The sequence below is a fragment of the Notolepis coatsorum genome (assembly GCF_963971535.1).
Source record: "Notolepis coatsorum genome assembly, chromosome: 1".
Lineage (NCBI taxonomy): Eukaryota > Metazoa > Chordata > Actinopteri > Aulopiformes > Paralepididae > Notolepis > Notolepis coatsorum.
The window spans coordinates 94,396,384-94,416,383 of NC_140165.1; the positions used below are offsets into that span (position 1 = coordinate 94,396,384).

General features: G+C 44.5%; 1 protein-coding gene across 1 annotated transcript in view; it reads left to right on the forward strand.

Moving 5' to 3' along the window:
• Positions 1-20,000, forward strand: part of LOC311243239 (dysferlin-like) — a gene marked incomplete at its 5' end in the record, with an annotated part of 264,898 nt that overhangs the window by 104,027 nt on the left and 140,871 nt on the right. The window contains 1 exon segment of the mRNA XM_084332384.1: positions 10,370-10,551. Coding sequence (XP_084188510.1) covers positions 10,370-10,551 — 182 coding nt within the window.

Below are 20,000 nucleotides of genomic sequence, written 5' to 3' on the forward strand. Positions count from 1 at the left end.
ACCTTTATGTGTGTTTTGTAATGTATCACCCACCTATAAAACAGGTGTAGTTAGTCATGGACAAAAGGAGGCGCAGACATGATGTGTGTGTGTGTGTGTGTGTGTGTGTGTGTGTGTGTGTGTGTGTGTGTGTGTGTGTGTGTCTGGTATAAAAACAGCTTGCAGGCTTCTGTTTATTCCAACGCTAATCGCTCCTCAGAGGCTCTTCACATGACCTGCAATAACAAACTACTCAGAGAGAGAGCGAGCGAGAGAGAGAGGGAGAGAGAGAGAGGACAGAGAGAGAGAGAGAGAGAATAAAGGAGAGTAAGAGTTCACATGTGTGTTTACATGTGTACTGAATGTGTGTAATTTCTTCTTTGTTTTCCCAATGTCCCCACAGGGAGGGACCACAGGAATGATTCTGTACTGTAGGGACATTGGTTGGACTCCGATTAGTCCCACTCAGAGTTGAGGACTTAAACACAATACTTAAACTAAGTCCTCAGACTTAATACAAAAGATATGTGAGACGATGTTCATACTCAGACCGTCTCTGTGCGAGGTGCTTATCTCTTCCAGAATTAATTCCATCGCGCAAATGAACTTAATAATAATTCATAAAATGAAAAGCGCTTTTCTCAGACTCAAATCACTCACCACAATGTAGGGTGAAATTGCCACCGTCACCACCACTGGTAGCACCCAACCTTAGGCTACGCAGGCTCAATGGCTGCCATACACTGGCACCAGGCACACATCACACTACACAATGGCTGAACGGCTCAGGAGACAGGGATTGATAACAGTCAATTAAGGGGAAGGGATGATTAGGTGGCCTTGATGTCCGAGACCTGAGTGGGAATTTGGCCACAAACGTCGGGGAACCCCCTACTCATTACGATAGGCGTCTTCGGTTTCAGACTGAATTCAGTCAGGTCCTCGGTTTAGCGTCTCATCCGAAGGACGGCACTTGCAGCTGTACGGTGTCCCTAACACAACAACAGCCTTGACCGGGGCTCGTACCTGTGATCTTCCCATCATGAGTCCGGATCTCTATTCATGTAGCCACGCTGCCGGACGTTCAACTGAAGTGCTACCAGTGGTGGTGAAGGAGGCGATTTACACCCTACATTGTGGGGAGCGCTTTGAGTCTGAGAAAAGCGCTATATAAATGTAATGAATTATTATTAAGTTAATTTGCGCAATGGAATTAATTCTGGTTTTGAACAACTTAATTCCAAGCATGAGTTGTATATACCTTATGGGTTAGGGTAAGGGGTTATGGTTAAGGTTAGGGTAAGGGGTTATGGTTAAGGTTAGGGTAAGGGGTTATGGTTAAGGTTAGGGTAAGGGCGGGGTTATGGTTAAGGTTAGGGTAAGGGGTTATGCATGTGTGCGACAGAGAGACTGAGACCTGGAATAACAAATGTCCCTAAGTGTTATTCCCGGCAGGCTGGCTCTACTCTGGCATTCCCAAACCGGTGATGTCATTGGGTCTCCTGCCGGGGCGGGAATGGGAATACTGGGAACGTTGGTTTCACTCACACACACACACACACACACACACACACACACACACACACACACACACACACACACACACACACACACACACACACACACACACACACACACACACACACACACACACACACACACACCCATTCACAAAGGGGTTGACAGTAAGGTCTCAAAAGCACTCTCCTATCGGGCGAGTACAAGGACAAAAAATAAGAGACAGACAGACAGACAGACAGCCAGCCAGACAGACAGACAGACAGACAGACAGACAGACAGACAGACAGACAGACAGACAGACAGACAGACAGACAGACAGACAGACAGACAGACAGATGCTTGCTCTGAACAGAGTGAGAGAGGATGTTTGCATGTTTATGGATAGATACTGTATATCTCATGTTGTGTGAACAGCACAACTAAAAACACGCAACCAGCAAGCCACACACACACACACACACACACACACACACACACACACACACACACACACACACACACACACACACACGGGGGGGGGGCAGACGTTACATATTGTGCTGTGTTCCATGGACTTACTTCATGTTACCATGACAGCAGGCACCTCTGGTGTCTGTCATTACTGTAACTATATCCTTAGGACAACACACACACACGCACGCACACACGCACACACACACACACACACACACACACACACACACACACACACACACACACACACACACACACACACACACACACACACACACACACACACACACACTGCGGTGCTTCAGTAAGCTGTCTCCAGTATTGCATGTGGCAACACGGTCACGCTCGTTACAATCATACACTTCTAATCTATTCTCTCTGTAAGGTTTCCAGTCCTGCTTCATACCTGCAGCCAACTTAAACATCTGCCCTGGGACTTTAAAGGGGCATTCAGACAATTTTTTACCGGAATCCTATCGCTCTGTTATATGAGGCGGACGTGTGATAACAGGGTGAGCACAGAGTAAATCCCTGGATATCTTCCTCTACATTTAGATTTTACTATAGGTATATCTTCCTGTACATTTACATTTGACTATAGATATCTTCCTGGACATTTAGATTTTACTATAGATATCTTACTGGACATTTAGATTTGACTATAGATATCTTACTGGACATTTAGATTTTACTATAGGTATATCTTCCTGTACATTTACATTTTACTATAGATATCTTCCTGGACATTTAGATTTTTACTATAGATATCTTACTGGACATTTAGATTTTACTATAGGTATATCTTCCTGTACATTTACATTTTACTATAGATATCTTCCTGGACATTTAGATTTGACTATAGATATCTTACTGGACATTTACATTTTACTATAGATATCTTACTGGACATTTAGATTTTACTATAGGTATATCTTCCTGTACATTTACATTTTACTATAGATATCTTCCTGGACATTTACATTTTACTATAGGTATACCTTCCTGTACGTTTACATTTGACTAAAGGTATACCTTCCTGGACATTTACATTTTACTGTACATTTTACTGTATTTTACTGGCGACAGTGACTCGGGAAATAGAGCAGTCATCTGGTAATCCGGAGGTTCCCGGTTCGATTCCTGCTCCTCCCGGGCAGCGTGTCGAAGTGTCCTTGAGCAAGACACTTAACCCCTAACTGCTCCCGATGAGCAGGTTGGCACCTTGCGTGGTTGCCTGTGCCATCGGTGTCGGAATGTGAGGAACAAATTGTAAAACGCTTTGGATAACAGCGCTATATAAATGCAGCCATTTACCATTTATATTACTCTATATCGTCGGACTGTATATTTCAGAATTTTAGAATGTATATCATTGACACAATGTATATTCCTATTCTTATTATTGACTTTTGACCAACTAAATGTTAATTGTGAGCCATCTGTGGTGCTGAATTTCCCTCGGGATTAATAATATTCTATTCTATAATCAGACATGAAACTCACCAACGTGTTCTGTGTCTCAAGAGCTCACATCAGCCCAGAGCAGACCTCCAGTGAACTGCAGACAATATTTCCTGAACTATTCTAACTGTAGTATTGTAGGTTCAACTCAACTATTCTAACTGTAGTACTGTAGGTTCAACTCAACTATTCTAACTGTAGTACTGTAGGTTCAACTCAACTATTAGAACTGTAGTACTGTAGGTTCAACTCAACTATTCTAACTGTAGTACTGTAGGTTCAAAACAACTATTCTAACTGTAGTACTGTAGGTTCAAAACAACTATTCTAACTGTAGTACTGTTGGCCAAACTCCAGGGCCCTCATTCATCAACGTGTTCTACGCACAGATCTGTGCTTACCCTGTGCGTACGATCATTTCTAAGCAAAGAGTGGGATTCATCAATTTCAACTTGAACTTGACTCCGTGCTTACATCTACGCACAGTTCAGACCTGGCGTACCTAGCGCCCAGTGGTAGAATATATTATTACAACAAGGAAATGAGCTTCTGTGCATAATAACACTGGCATGTTCTGTACGAACCGTAGTTCATTATAGTTCATTGTAAAATAGCAACAGTAGTGTAATTATGGTCAAAACCCTATAAATAGCATTTGGAATAATAGATCTTTCTCTCAGAATGAATGCAGCATGGTTTATATAGCGTTATCGGAATATACGGGGTGTAGGCTACTGACTGACTGCGCTCCGCGTAGCTTGATTGATTGATTGATTGAAAAGTTTATTAACAGATTGCAGAATGGGTACAGTACAGTACAGCTCAGTACATACAATTGTTAATTGGGGATGCAGACCAACTTTCGTCCTGTTTACATCAGGGTCCCCCATTTTCAATTCATCATAAATCATAAAGCTCAACTCGTTATTATTTTGCGCACAGACCGCCGAAACACGGGAACGTTTTGATTATATTTAAAAGGCTTTACGTTAAACGAAACAAGTGGAATTTCGAAGCTGTAAGCAGAATAAGTCATATGAATATAGTGTTCTTCCCCCTTTTTACTGTACAAGAAAGAATAGAAAACGCATTGCAATGACACCATGCAGATAGTGGACAGACTATATGATGGGATTCAAGTTCGCGTTTTTGTTGCTCATAGGCATGCTGTCAGAGTATGATATCTTAATCAAACATTCTAGAACATTTGTCGTCACAGATCATGTCCTAATGGAACATAGGCTATGGCATGGATCGTGATATTGTGTGGACTGTTATTATTACTGTACACCGGTACCACCCATTGTGACAACAGCCTTGTGAGTCCCGCACACAAACATGATGGAATTCAAGTTCATGTATTGAAAGGCAGGCTATCATACATGCAGTGAGATTCATTGTTCTTGTATATGCTCTCGTATTATATTGTTTATATAGGCTACCCAATACTGACATCAAAATAGATTGTAGTATGCCTCTAGAAATCATATGCAGCAGGTAGAAAATTGACGGGAGATCCATCGCGATTTGGAATAGAATTGAGGAGAACTTTAATCCGTGGGTATTAATCAAACAACACGGGAAAAGGCAGTCATATTCCAGCGCGGTCTTTATTAGCCGACAACAAAATAGATGCCTCTAAAAATCATATAGCCAATCGAACACAACTAATAAAGGCATTCATATTACAGCACGGTTATAATGACACACAACCAACGCCAAACAATGGTCAACGAACGGTCTTTATTAGTATTTTGAGCTGTCCAGGCAGAATTGCAGCAATGGTCTTAGGGAGCCGTTGATATCTGACATCACCGTTTACAAGTCCGCCTTTTATTTATCCCATAAATCATAATACGCGATAGTCTTCTTGGTTCGACAGCAGTGAACAATCTTCGTGGAGTTTCTCAGAGTCCCGCTCGGGTCAGTCCATTATTTCACATCCCATGGGGGGTGTTTCCTCATTTTCATGACCATATATGGATAATCATGCACGAGCATTGACGGTAGAACAAAGTGGTATTCATCAACACGGAGGAGCATAGAGCCTGCTTACGCACCGTGTGATGAATCCCGACTTCCCTGTGCGTACACTAGTTCTACATTCCGTGCTTACGTGTGGAAATAGAAATGTTCTACGCACACTATTGATGAATGAGGGCCCAGGAACGTTGAAGAAAAAGTGTAACTGAGGGGTACAATTCCCTGACTGTATTGAGAGTATGGTATTATTAAACCACTACTTAGTTATGTACTTTAATTACTGGCCATACAGTACATGATATATCTGGTGAACACCCACACAAGAATACGGCAATGACAAAGAAAGTTCTAGTTAGAGGGATTTATTATTATTAGAGCAACAACGGTAGGTTACAGATTGAGAATTATAATTGCGCTTGTAAGGCGAAGAACACTTAAAGTAGGTCAAGAGTGTAAGTCCATGAGAATAGTAAGATGGGTATAACTGACGCCACCTGTAGCATAGCAATTACATAAGGCACACTAGTAGTCAGCTGGAGACACTGGGGGGTTCCCTCCGGTTGTAAGCCGGCAGGGTAGAGGAATGTTCGGGTGCAAAGTCTGGGTCAACGCGGAATAACGAGGCTCCAGATACAGGAGCCAGTGCAGTACTCCCTTGGTCCGCAGACAAAGCAACAGCTATAATCCAGTATGCCCGACAGCATGGATGAAAGCTAGCCAGCCTCTGGTCCTAGAGGCGGGCTCGAGGGTGCTCCTCACAGGGGTAGATCCCACACGATAGTGGGGTAGACGGTTCTCTGCTCCAGCAGTCACGGTACCAAAGCAATATAATCCAACCATAAAATGGTTCTGCATTCGCCGGTGTAGATTCTCCTGTGCACTATCCTTCACATTTAACTAGGTCGAACTTGACGTTATTTCACTAAACTCTGACACTTTTACTATCCTATTCGCACATGTTATAAGCAGTGGCGGCTCTACCACTAGGGGCGCTCGGGCGCCGCCCCCCCTCAGCTCCTACCCTGGTTATATGACAGAACAAGAAAAATAAGTTTTTAGTTTTTAGTTTTATAGCCCTATAAATAATATAAACATGTTTAAAATTAATAATATTTACTCATTTTAAGTATGTTTGTGTTTCCAATGCACAATATAACGTTATTATCGCAATTAAAAAACACTCGTTTTCCAAAGCAGGAAGTGACATCACGTTTTTTTATTTTTTTAAATTTTTTCGTATTTCTCGGCCCGGGCTATACGCGATAGCGCTCTGAGTGCGCGTCACAGTTTGATCGCTGTATCCGTCACAGCCAATCAGTGCATAACGCGTTGTGCGTTGAAATATGACTATTATGTTGGAATCCGAGCGCGATTTGAAGCGGTCTAGCCAGTAGCGTCAAGAATATCTGTAGCCGCATTTCGCGGAGACGCTCTCTGATTGGCCGACGCCAGTATTTTTTTCCGTAGCCGAATTTCACAGAGACGATCTCTGATTGGCCGAATCCAATTTCTAGGTTATTATTTCTAGGTTGGTCGGTGGAGATAGAAGTTGTGTTGTTGTGAGAATGATGCAGGCAGCTGTTTGTCTTAGACGAGCGTACCGTGACTGCAAGTTCTTTAGACTGTTAAGCTTAGGCACTCTTTCAAAGTTGGTTAAGGTTAGAGTTTGTCTTAGAGCATGGCGATAGAACGCCAGGTAGTTTGCAGGCTGTTCGAGGCGGAAATGGACAAAGACACAGCTCTTCACTCACACAGCTTGTTGGCACATCGCAGCGACAACCAGAACCTGCCGATTCCTCCTGAGCAACGTCAGAAGGATACGCCCCTTCCTGACAAAAGAAGCCACCCAACTCCTCGTCCAATCAACAGTCATCTCCCGCCTCGACTACTGCAACGCACTGCTCGCTGGCCTCCCGGCCACTGCCACTAAGCCTCTTCAACTCATTCAGAACGCAGCGGCCCGCCTGATCTCAAACCTACCGAAGTCGGCCCATGTCACCCCACTTCTTAGGGACCTGCACTGGCTCCCCATTGCTGCACGAATCCGCTTCAAGGCCCTCGACCTAGCATACCGTGCGGCAAAGGGAACTGCTCCTGCCTACCTCCGGTCAATGGTCTCTAACTACACACCCTCAAGACCCCTACGCTCTGCATCTTCTGGCCGCCTCAGACCTACTCCTATCCAAGCTCCGGGAGGGTCATCAAAGAGAAGTCGCCTATTCTCAGTCCTTGCCCCACAATGGTGGAATGAACTACCCACCCCAGTTAGGACAGCCGAAACACGTCCAATCTTTCGCCGTCGACTAAAGACGCACTTCTTCAACCATTATCTGAATAAAAAAAAAAAAAAAAAAAAAAAAAAAATCTAACCCTAACTAACCATACTGTCATGCACTTGTCCTAATAAACTAACCTACACTGTAGCACTCAACACTTTGATGAACATTGTTACTCAGCTGATAGAGTTGTGCTCTTCCTGATGGCTTGTCGTACAGAACTTGTAAGTCACTTTGGATAAAAGCGTCAGCTAAATGACTAAATGTAAAAATGTAAATGATATGGATGCGGACAATGGATGGACATCAACACAGGCTGGATGGACAATGCCATGGAGTGGATATACTTTATCAACAAGCCAACAACAAGGTAGATTAGCGATCTTAACTCTAGTTTAATACATGATACGTTGTCTACTGATGCCGCATAACGTTGTAACGTTCCAGCTACTGCTAGCTGTTAGCTCCGTTATCTTAGCTGGCCACTTTTATAATTACTTCATGGAAACGGAGTAACGTTAACGTTTAAACGTTATGTCGAGGTCATACAATACTACAGTCGACATAAGGTTAACGTTACCCCGTTTCCATGAAGTGTTTAAATAGCAGCAATCTTGTTGAAAATGTAACTTTACTAAAATGCTCTCTCTCTCTCTCTCTCTCGCTCTCGCTCTCTCTCTCTCTCTCTAATTTCGCCGCATGTGGGACATAACCACTCAGACAATGAATGGTAACTTGTTTAAAATAACGAGCTTTACAAATGTGTTTATTATTGAATGGATCTGACATCATCTGAGAGAGAGAGAGAGAGCGAGAGAGAGAGAGCGAGAGAGAGAGAGAGAGAGCTGTGCGTGTTTGTGTTGGGCTTTTTTTACCAAACATTTGCAAAATGTTTGGTATAGCGCCCCTAGTGGCGAAGTACCCAGCGGCCGCCACTGGTTATAAGTGCTCTATTTAGACGCAAAGTTGCTCACTTCACTTGGTCGTTGACTCGTGGTGAAGGCTTTACTGGTAATGAACGAACTACTGCTGTTTACACCTGCGCCGTATTTATACGTAAGGTGAATTATCTAGTGCCAACCTCAGTTCTGTCTCGTATTACTGCGCAAACCTGGACATGTTGAGACATGCCTTGGCGTTGCCTTTGAACTTGCCATTGGGGGTATGGTCGTTGGCGCCTAGGGGTCGCTGTCCAATAGGAGAACGAATATTATGGTCTGGTTTGTACCCAGGTAAAGGGATATTCCGTGTATATATACAAAGAATATACAAGGGATATCAAACGATATACAAATATTATACAAGGGATCTCAAGCAGTAAATATATATATTCGGTTTAATCTGACCCTTTGTAACAAAAAGTGTACAGTACAATCAGTACAGAACAGAATATACACAGATTGAATCCAATCTGACCTCTTTCTTACTATCTGACTCTCCTTACTCTCTTTCACTCACTCCTTCCCTCTTTTTCCCTCTTTCAGCTCTCTCTCTCTCACTCACTCCATCCCTCTCTCTCTCTCTCTCTCTCTCTCTCTTTCTCTCTCTTTCTCTCCAGACCTCTATGCCATAGTGTCTTTTGTCTACCAGTTCCAGAAAATGCAATCTGAATACTAACACCATATCTGACCTGACCTCTCTCTCTCCGTCTCTCCATCCCTCTCTCCCTCCATCCCCTTTCCCTCCATCCCCCTCTCCCTCCCCCCCCTCTCCCTCCACCCTCTCTCCCTCCACCCTCTCCCCCTCCACCCGTCTCTCCCTCTACCCCCTCTCCCTCCACCCCTCCCTCCCTCCCCCTTTCCCTCCATACCCCTCTCCCTCCACCCCCCTCTCCCTCCACCCGCTCTTTTTCCACCCTCTCCCCCTCCACCCATCTCTCCCTCTACCCCCTCTCCCTCCCTCCATCCCTCTCTCCCTCCATCCCTCTCTCCCTCCATCCCTCTCTCCTTCCATCCATCTCTCCCTCCACCCCTCTCCCTCCCTCCCCCTCTTCCTCCACCCCTCTCTCCCTCCCTCCCCCTCCCCCTCCACCCTCTCTCCCTCTCTCCCCATCTCCCTCCACCCCTCTCTCCCTCCCCCTCTCCCTCCACCCCTCTCTCCCTCCATCCCTCTCTCCCTCCCTCCCCCTCTTCCTCCACCCCTCTCTCCCTCCCTCCCCCTCCACCCTCTCTCCCTCCACCCCTCTCTCCCTCCCTCCCCCTCTCCCTCTACCCCTCTCTCCCTCCCTCCCCCTCCCCCTCCACCCTCTCTCCCTCCACCCCTCTCTCCCTCCACCCCTCTCTCCCTCCCTCCCCCTCCCCCTCCACCCCTCTCTCGCTCCCTCCCCCTCCCCCTCCACCCTCTCTCCCTCCCTCCCCCTCTCCCTCCACCCCTCTCTCCCTCCCTCCCCCTCCCCCTCCACCCTCTCTCCCTCCCTCCCTCTCTCCCTCCCTCCACCCCTCTCTCCCTCCACCCCTCTCTCCCTCCACCCCTCTCTCCCTCTCTCCCTCCCCCTCCACCCTCTCTCCCTCCACCCCTCTCTCCCTCCCTCCCCCTCTCCCTCCACCCCTCTCTCCCTCCCCCTCCCCCTCCACCCTCTCTCCCTCCCTCCCCCTCTCCCTCCACCCCTCTCTCCCTCCACCCTCTCTCCCTCCACCCTCTCTCCCTCCACCTTCCTCTCTCTCCACCCCTCTCCCTCCCTCCCCCTCTCCCTCCAGACCCCTACGCCATCGTGTCCTTCCTGCACCAGTCTCAGAAGACCGTGACGGTGCGGAACACCCTGAACCCCACGTGGGACCAGACCCTGATCTTCTACGAGGTGGAGGTGTTCGGAGACCCGGAGATCACGTCGGCCAACCCTCCCAACATCGTGGTGGAACTGTATGACCAGGACAGCTATGTGAGTGTACGGTTTTAACATCATGGTGGAACTGTACGACCAGGACACCTATGTGAGTGTACAGTTTTAACATCATGGTGGAACTGTACGACCAGGACAGCTATGTGAGTGTACGGTTTTAACATCGTGGTGGAACTGTACGACCAGGACAGCTATGTGAGTGTACGGTTTTAACATCATGGTGGAACTGTACGACCAGGACACCTATGTGAGTGTACGGTTTTAACATCATGGTGGAACTGTACGACCAGGACAGCTATGTGAGTGTACGGTTTTAACATCGTGGTGGAACTGTACGACCAGGACAGCTATGTGAGTGTACAGTTTTAACATCATGGTGGAACTGTACGACCAGGACAGCTATGTGAGTGTACGGTTTTAACATCATGGTGGAACTGTACGACCAGGACAGCTATGTGAGTGTACAGTTTTAAATGTTGTAGCCATACGTAATATATGTACGCATTGTATCGAAAAGGTAACATGTGTACGTATTACAAATAAGTACATATATTACATATTCAAACATCTTTCCTGAAAACTTGTAAGTTCCCCTGCTGGGGATTGAACTGTGGTGGAAAATAGCCGAAGCTAATAACTTACCCAGTCCAAAAATACCTGGTTAATACGATTTATTAACCTCTTAAAGGAAAACTCCAACATTTTGGGAAATTAGCTTATTTAACATCTTCCCTGGAGTTAGACAAGAAGATACATACCTTTTTTGTCTCTGTGCGTGCATTTAGCTTTGGGAACAGTCGCTCCGTTAGCGTAGCTTAGCTTCATCACTGGAAGTGGGGGAGGACAGTAGCCTGACGTTCCCTTAGAGCAGTGTTTCTCAAAGTGGGGGGCGAGGCATGACAGGGGGGGCCTTGAGATTTATTAAAAAAATAAATAAATAAAAACATTTTCTTTTTTGGATTACAGAAAATTATCACTAAAGTGCTATCTGTTGCAGCTGCACTGTTCTCCATGAAAATACCATTTCTCAAAATCTGAAAATCATTATTTAATAAAACACAGAAAAGGATCACCAAGTTACTCTGGATAAAAAAAACCTTTACAGACAACATTGAGACAAAGCTTCCTGATACATCTCCATCCAAACTGTGAGGATTGGTTCTTTCCCCACCACAGGCTTCCTAAAGTACTGTGATGATTGGTCCGCTCCTCACCCTCACGCTCCGTTCCTTTAAGGTATTTTGTTAATTAATTGCATTCCCCGCCACACGCTTCTTTTCTGTAAGATGCCGTGTTGATTGGTGCTCTCCCCACCACACGCTTCTGGAGCAATGATCAATTTCATCCCGCAGCTGTCACAGCTTGTCATTAGCGCCCCGTGGCTTTATATACCCTGATCTCCCTAATATCGATGTTGGATCGTTTTGAATATTCCCTGCATCTGCCTGTATTTCCCGTCGCTGTTCCCTGTCTGTTGCTCCCCAGGAAGTATCCCTGTGGAGAACCTGAATTCCCCGTACGAAGCTGCGCCTCGTTTATCTGCCCGCTTTACGCGTTGCGCTCTGGTGAGTTTTTGGAAACAGTTCTTTTTGGATCACCCTTTTTTTGTGTGTTTGTGAAACACCGAAGAGATCCCGTTTTTGTTATACTGTTCTCACCTATTTTTTGTTGTTGGATTTACACCTTGGATTACCGTATTGTTTTTTCTCTGGACTCTGCTAACTGTGTGTATCACACCGAAGATCAAGTCACTTGGATATTTGTTTGGATCAGTCACCTCTCTGTTTCTGTTGTGCGCTGAGCTAACTGGGATTTCTCTCTCTCCCTCCGTTTCCACATGGAGTGTATGCTGGGAGGATCTGCAGAGCGGCTCAGACGTCACAAGCTAATTCCTCACCATCACCTACTGGGAGAATCTGCAGAGCCGCAAACATTCTTCACATGCCAGATTCCCCGTTTGTTCTGTTGCTCAACCTAATTCTATCTTGTGACTCTGAGAATAAATACGCCCTTGCTTTGGCTAACTCTGAAACAACTCTCTCTGTGCCGTTGCGCTTGGGGTCGGTTACAAACCCTAACACAAACTCTTGGAAGAACTCTTTGAAATCTCATCTGATACCACCTAGAGAGCTAGTTTCAGAGTGTGGTGCTGAGTACCAAGTATCTCATCTCATGATGCAGCAGTTAAGGTGTTGATACCATTCAGCACCACATACAGTATCTGTGTGAAGCTGGCTTTTCATCCATAACAGCTCTGAAAACAAAATATAGGGCCAATTTGAAAGGTCACGATATTGGTGTTATTTCAATAAATATAAACATGGCCCATTTCATGACTATTTTGTTGGGGCGAGGGCGAGGGGGGGGGGGGGGGGGCCCAAAATATTTTGGTCCGCCAAAGGGGGGCCTGACAGAAAAAGTTTGAGAAGCACTGCCTTAGAGTGTATACAGTCACCAAATACACTCCAAATACAACTCCAAAATGTTCATGTAAACATGTTGTGACCTGTGTATTCACCACGTGGAGAAATGAAAAATTATAGAATTGACAATTACGTTTTATAAGCAAATATACTCTGAACTATTTTTTGCCTAACCACTCCTCTGGGCGCAGTGATTTCAGTGCTACCTGCTAACGTCGAGGGGGGCGGGCACTGAGACTGCCGGTGTCTGGCCAGTGTTTACATTTTCATTTCATTCAAAGCATCCGAACCGATTGAATTGAAGCTATCGCTACCTGCTCGCTCTGATATCTCAACTTTATAATCATGGTGCATTACTGTTTTGTAAATGGTTGTGATAATCTAGAAGGTAGGCCATGTGATCCCTTTCCTTTTCATAGAATTCCAAAAGATCCGGCTCTGAACATGGATCTCAACACACCGATTGAAATAATTAAAAAATGAGTCGTTTGCTCAGAACATTTAGTAAATGAGGACTTTCGTGACACAAGTCTATCGCGACGTTATCTGAAGGATACAGCTATCCCATCCATCGGCATAGCAAGGCGAGGAGAAAGTGAAAGAGTGACGTGGTGAATACACAGGTCACAACATGTTTACATGAACGTTTTGGAGTTGTATTTGGAGTGTATTTGGTGACTGTATACACTCTAAGGGAACGTCAGGCTACTGTCCTCCCCCACTTCCAGTGATGAAGCTAAACTACGCTAACGGAGCGACTGTTCCCAAAGCTAAATGCACGTACAGAGACAAAAAAGGTATGTATCTTCTTGTCTAACTCCAGGGAAGATGTTAAATAAGCTAATTTCCCAAAATGTTGGAGTTTTCCAATCCCCCCTAAAAGTGGTCATTTTAGTTTTCGTTTTTTGAGGACTGCATACTTTTTTTGCAAACCAAAATACTATACTTTATACTTATAGCACATGCATGAAAGAAAGCTATATTTCAAAAAGCTATTTTGAGAGATGACATTCTGAAGTTTCTGATACAATAAAGAAAATTCACTTTTAGTGCTAATGAAATAGAGTAATATAGGTCTGAACTTGAGTTGTGGAAAAACCTGTTACTCGTTAGGTTTTTCTGTAGTTGTTAGTAGTCCAGAAGTAGTATTTCCAAAATAATTGGTATGGCTGAAAAGACACCCATAGCCTGAAGTCTTGTGTAGTACATTTCATAAAAATCCATTCAGAAATGAGTGATTAGAAGCGGTTTTGGTAAAAGGTGAGAGAGCTCAGAAAACGATTTTCTCATAGACTTCAATGCATTCGACGGAGAATTCTCTTCCTGTTTTGGCTTGTGACTTTTCACCTAGATCCCTGATTCGCTAATTTCCACGTGGGGTACCATTGGACATTTTTGAGATCGCCAAATGATTGATGGAGGTAGAGGCTCGAGAGTCGGGAGTGGTATTTGAAAAAATGTAAAGTCTGCCGTGTACTTCGGCGCACGCCTCACATATCGGCATGTAACTCGAGAACCGCCGAACGGATTTTATCACCTGAAACGGCTATAGACAGGCAACAATACGATATATATATATATTAGGGCTGTCAAAATTAATGCTTTATCTTTGGAGTTTAATTAAAATTATTTAAAGCATTAAAATAAATTAATCTAGATTAATCTATGGAGTGAAAAATCTTCAATCTTAGCACCACGGATATAAGAAAGAGGTCTAGCTGAGTCAATGTTGATGGTTTTGTTGAACATTTGTATTTCACAGGAGAGACACTGTATTCAAAGAAAGCTATTAAAATAGTCTTTGAATCTAAATATACTTTCTTTGTGTTGATTTTACATTAATTCCATGATTTTACTCAAGTAAATATCTGTTACAAGCTTCGGTCTTAAGTAGAAAAATGATATTTTTAATCTAGATTAATTACAGAAAATTGTGAGATTAATTAGTACAAAATGTGTTAATCTATTGACAGCACTAATATATATATTGTATTAAAAATATGCACACCCGAGCCGCTAGAGGTCGCCAATGTGCTGGTGGGCAAATCGTCCTTAACTCATTGACTGCCACGCTGTTTTCCCATCTTTACTCCCTGGTGCCAGCATTGTTGACCATTTTCACGATGTTTGTGGACCCATCGTATATATTCTATATTATAGCTATGGAGACAATAGTATGGCTCATTTGACAGGCACTATTTATAGTCCAACAGGGACGACACAGTTAATTTCTACATACTTTTGTTTGTGCACTATACCACGCTAAACATCGCCCTGTTTCAAAATAATCCAGGCTGGTTTTCTAGATTGTGAGATAAAGTGTGTTTTGTACGTATCCGCAAACCATCAACTCCTCACTCAACTCGGGGGTGGTCCCCACCTCCCTAAAACAAGCCAGAGTCACGCCGCTCATAAAAAAACCAACCCTGAACCCTACCGTCATAGGCAACTACCGTCCTGTCTCTCTTCTCTCCTTCATTTCTAAAACACTTGAACGTGCTGTATCCAACCAACTTACTGCTTATCTCTTACAGAATGACCTCCTAGACCCTAATCAGTCTGGCTTCCGGACTGGCCACTCGACAGAAACGGCCTTCATTGCGGTCACAGAGGCACTTCACTTAGCAAAAGCGAAAGGCCTCTCCTCTGTCCTGATTCTCCTAGATCTATCTGCAGCCTTCGACACAGTCAACCACCAGATCCTCCTCGCGGCCCTCGCAGGAATGGGAGTGGCTGGCTCTGCGCTGTCATGGCTGACATCATACCTCAATGACCGCTCCTACCAAGTGTCATGGAGAGGGACCCTGTCGGCCACCCACCCCCTGCGGACGGGTGTTCCCCAGGGCTCAGTTCTAGGACCCCTTCTGTTCTCCCTCTACACTAAATCACTGGGTAACATTATCACGTCTCATGGCTTCTCCTATCATTGTTATGCCGACGATACTCAACTCTTCCTCTCCTTCCCTCCCTCAGATATCCACGTCTCTGAGCGGATCTCGGCCTGTCTGTCCGACATCTCCGCCTGGATGACGACAAACCACCTCAAACTGAACCTAAGCAAAACAGAATTGCTCCACCTGCCGGCCAAATCCTTCCCCCTGACCGACCTTTCCATCACAGTCGAGAATGCAGCTGTGACCGCGTCCCCGACCGCCAAGAACCTTGGTGTTGTCCTCAACGACCAGTTGAACTTCTCTGCTCACATCGCAGCAACAACCAGAACCTGCAGATTCCTCCTGAGCAACATCAGAAGGATCCGCCCCTTCCTGACAAAAGAAGCCACCCAACTCCTCGTCCAATCAACAGTCATCTCCCGCCTCGACTACTGCAACGCACTGCTCGCTGGCCTCCCGGCCACTGCCACTAAGCCTTTTCAACTCATTCAGAACACAGCGGCCCGCCTGATCTCAAACCTACCGAAGTCGGCCCATGTCACCCCACTTCTTAGGGACCTGCACTGGCTCCCCATTGCTGCATGAATCCGCTTCAAGGCCCTCGACCTAGCATACCGTGCGGCAAAGGGAACCGCGCCCGCCTACCTCCGGTCAATGGTCTCTAACTACACACCCTCAAGACCCCTACGCTCTGCATCTTCTGGCCGACTCAGACCTACTCCTATCCAAGCTCCGGGAGGGTCATCAAAAAGAAGTCGCCTATTCTCAGTCCTTGCCCCACAATGGTGGAATGAACTACCCACCCCAGTTAGGACAGCCGAAACCCGTCCAATCTTTTGCCGTTGACTAAAGACGCACTTAAAATTATAATAAAAAAATATCTAACCCTAACTAACCTTACTGTCATGCACTTGTCCTAATAAACTAACCTACACTGTAGCACTCAACACTTTGATGAACATTGTTACTCAGCTGATAGAGTTGTGCCCTTCCTGATGACTTGTCGTACAGAACTTGTAAGTCGCTTTGGATAAAAGCGTCAGCTAAATGACTAAATGTAAATGTAAATGTAAATCTCGCGGCTGCTCGCCCGAAACATTATTAACATATTATTGCCAGGTCAAAGGTAAACACAACCATATGTTTCTTCACAACAGAACAGAATCAATACATATAACGCTAGGTAGCCCTCATCCGTTGTACATATAACGTTAGGTAGCCCTCATCCGTTGTACATATAACGTTAGGTAGCCCTCATCCGTTGTACATATAACGTTAGGTAGCCCTCATCCGTTGTACATATAACGTTAGGTAGCCCTCATCCGTTGTACATATAACGTTAGGTAGCCCTCATCCGTTGTACATATAACGTTAGGTAGCCCTCATCCGTTGTACATATAACGTTAGGTAGCCCTCATCCGTTGTACATATAACGTTAGGTGGCCCTCATCCGTTGTACATATAACGTTAGGTGGCCCTCATCCGTTGTACATATAACGTTAGGTAGCCCTCATCCGTTGTACATATAACGTTAGGTGGCCCTCATCCGTTGTACATATAACGTTAGGTGGCCCTCATCCGTTGTACATATAACGTTAGGTGGCCCTCGTCCATTGTACATATAACGTTAGGTGGCCCTCATCCATTGTACATATAACGTTAGGTAGCCCTCCTCCGTTGTCTTCTTCATCTACTAAAGTCTGCTCGGGCCAGACTATAGACGGAGCCGAATAGGTTTCCTCATCGGTCGGTTTGATTATAGTTTTTTTTCTTCTTCTTCGTTTTACCAGTAGTCCTGATTCCAACATAGTCCAACATAGTCTGGTGGAAACACACCTTATCGTCCATAATCATCATCCATATAATCCATTTAGTCTTTTTCATAATATCCAATAGTTCGCTCTAGGTGACCATGTCCTGCTCACAGATGCTCACAACCTACTAGTTGTTTGGGGGGGGGCTGTGGTTGTTTGGGGGCTATGTTCATAAGGTAGGCGATACTGCCACCTGGTGGGATTCAATCGTCATGGCAGGTGTCCAATCCACACTCACAAGGCCCGCACGAGTGCCTAGTATGATAAAATCGAAAAAAAGGAATAGGAAACTAAACCCGAGATATTGGGTTTGGCGCTCAACGCTTGGATTTGAAACACGAGAAATCTTGGGTTTGGCGCTGAATGAGTTAAGAGGGCCCATATGTGGGCCGTTGCACTCAATCAAAGTATCAATACAAAATAGTAAGAGTTAGGTAGTAAGTACATTTTATTTGTATAGCACCTTTCACAGATAAAATCACAAAGTGCTTCACAGAAGTAAAACATAGCAACAGTTACAGAGAGATAAATGCACTACACATAAAACAATTCTGACACAAAGTAAGCATAGCATAACATAAGTAAATTAAATAACTAACTATGAGTACAACATAAATGTCAGTCGTAAAACAAAACAACAATTATAAATAAATAAACAAAGTATACAACCAGGAATTAATTTAAATGAATTAAAAGCCTGTCTGAATAAAAACGTTTTGAACTGTTCCTTAAAAGTGGATGGGGAGTCAAGTGAACGCATTGAAAGGGGGAGGGTGTTCCAAAGGGAAGGGGCCATGAATTGGAAGGACCGGTCACCTTTGGTTATTAACCGGGTCCGTGGGACGACCACGAGATTTTGGTGGGAGGACCTAAGTGCACGACTGGGGGAGTAGGGGCGCAGAAAATAAAAAATCTATACAGGGGATTTACCTTGGAGGGCTTTAAAAGTTAAAACAAGAATAAAAAAATGGACACGATAATTAATGGGGAGCCAATGTAGAGTGGATAAAATGGGGGTGGGAGTGGTGAGAGCCCGCGATTGCAATGATTGTTGGTTCAACTCCTGGTTTGCTGCTTTTATTTTGGACTTTTGCCGATACAATATGTAAATATATTAGTTATGGCTATAACCTTTTACTTTTACCTCACTTCATACTTTATAAAACAATTCTGATGAGACCGCGTTGCACATTTCCGGGGCAAGCCGCCATTTGTAGTGGATCACTTCAGTTGACCGTGTTCATTCATTCATTCATTAAAACATGTATTTAAAACCCTTTAAGCCCGAGCGGTCCGGTACCGGTACGAAATTAATATCACGCCATAAATAGAAGAGAGACCCAGGGCTTTCGATGAACATTGAAATTTCATAAAACTACACTACCCAGCTCACACCAGCCTCTGTCAAAGCTGTTGAAAATATTATTAGTAATATGTATATTATATATATAATATATATTATATTATTAGTCATTATATCTCACGGGTCGAACAAACCTAGAAAAAAATAGAACCTAGTTTGTTTCTTTACCTTTTTGTAAATGTCTAGAAAGAAAGAAAAAAGCGTCTCAATCTAATGAAAAATGGCGGAGCTATTTACATTATAAAAAAGTAACTGTACTTACAGTTGATTTCATTCACGGTCTTTGCTGCCCTGTCAGGGGCGCCTGGTGATACTAAATCCAGATTTAACTCTGCCATTGCCATTAACAGGTTAAAGTCTTGAAGCATCGCTGAGGTCGCTTTCATGTACAATGACGTGGAGATGTGTGTGTTGACAGGTGGGGTTTTGGGTTAAAAGATGGCTTGGAAGTCGTATGTGAAGAGCTGCCACAGAAAAGCCCACGGGCATCACGGGATAGAAACCTCAAGCCTTCTTTTTCCCTACATTTAGCAGTTTTAGTGTTTTATCAATGCAAATTAATGTAAGTGATCCACCAAAGATGGTGCCCTGTGTCCGTAGCAACACATAGCAACCATCTAACTTCTCACGCACTTCCAAGGCCCTGTAGAACAGTGCACAGCGGGGGGTCAGGTATGAGGGAAGAATATGTGGAACAGTTAGCTAAGTAGCCTAACATACTTATCCAAATGAGAGGCATTTGTGAACTGAATATTCTGTTGACGTTGACACTATTATTTTCACTAACAATTTGGAGCTAAATGTAACTTTTTGTCATCGTTGTCGTTACGTTATCGTCCCTCATCCTGCATATGGTTCCCTGCTGGGAGACAAGTACTGTATGACCACATGACCACTGTCAGAGGACTGATGACCCCCTGCTGGGACACTCTCTCTCTCTCTCTCTCTCTCTCTCTGTCTCTCTCTCTCTCTCTCTGTCTCTCTCTCTCTCTCT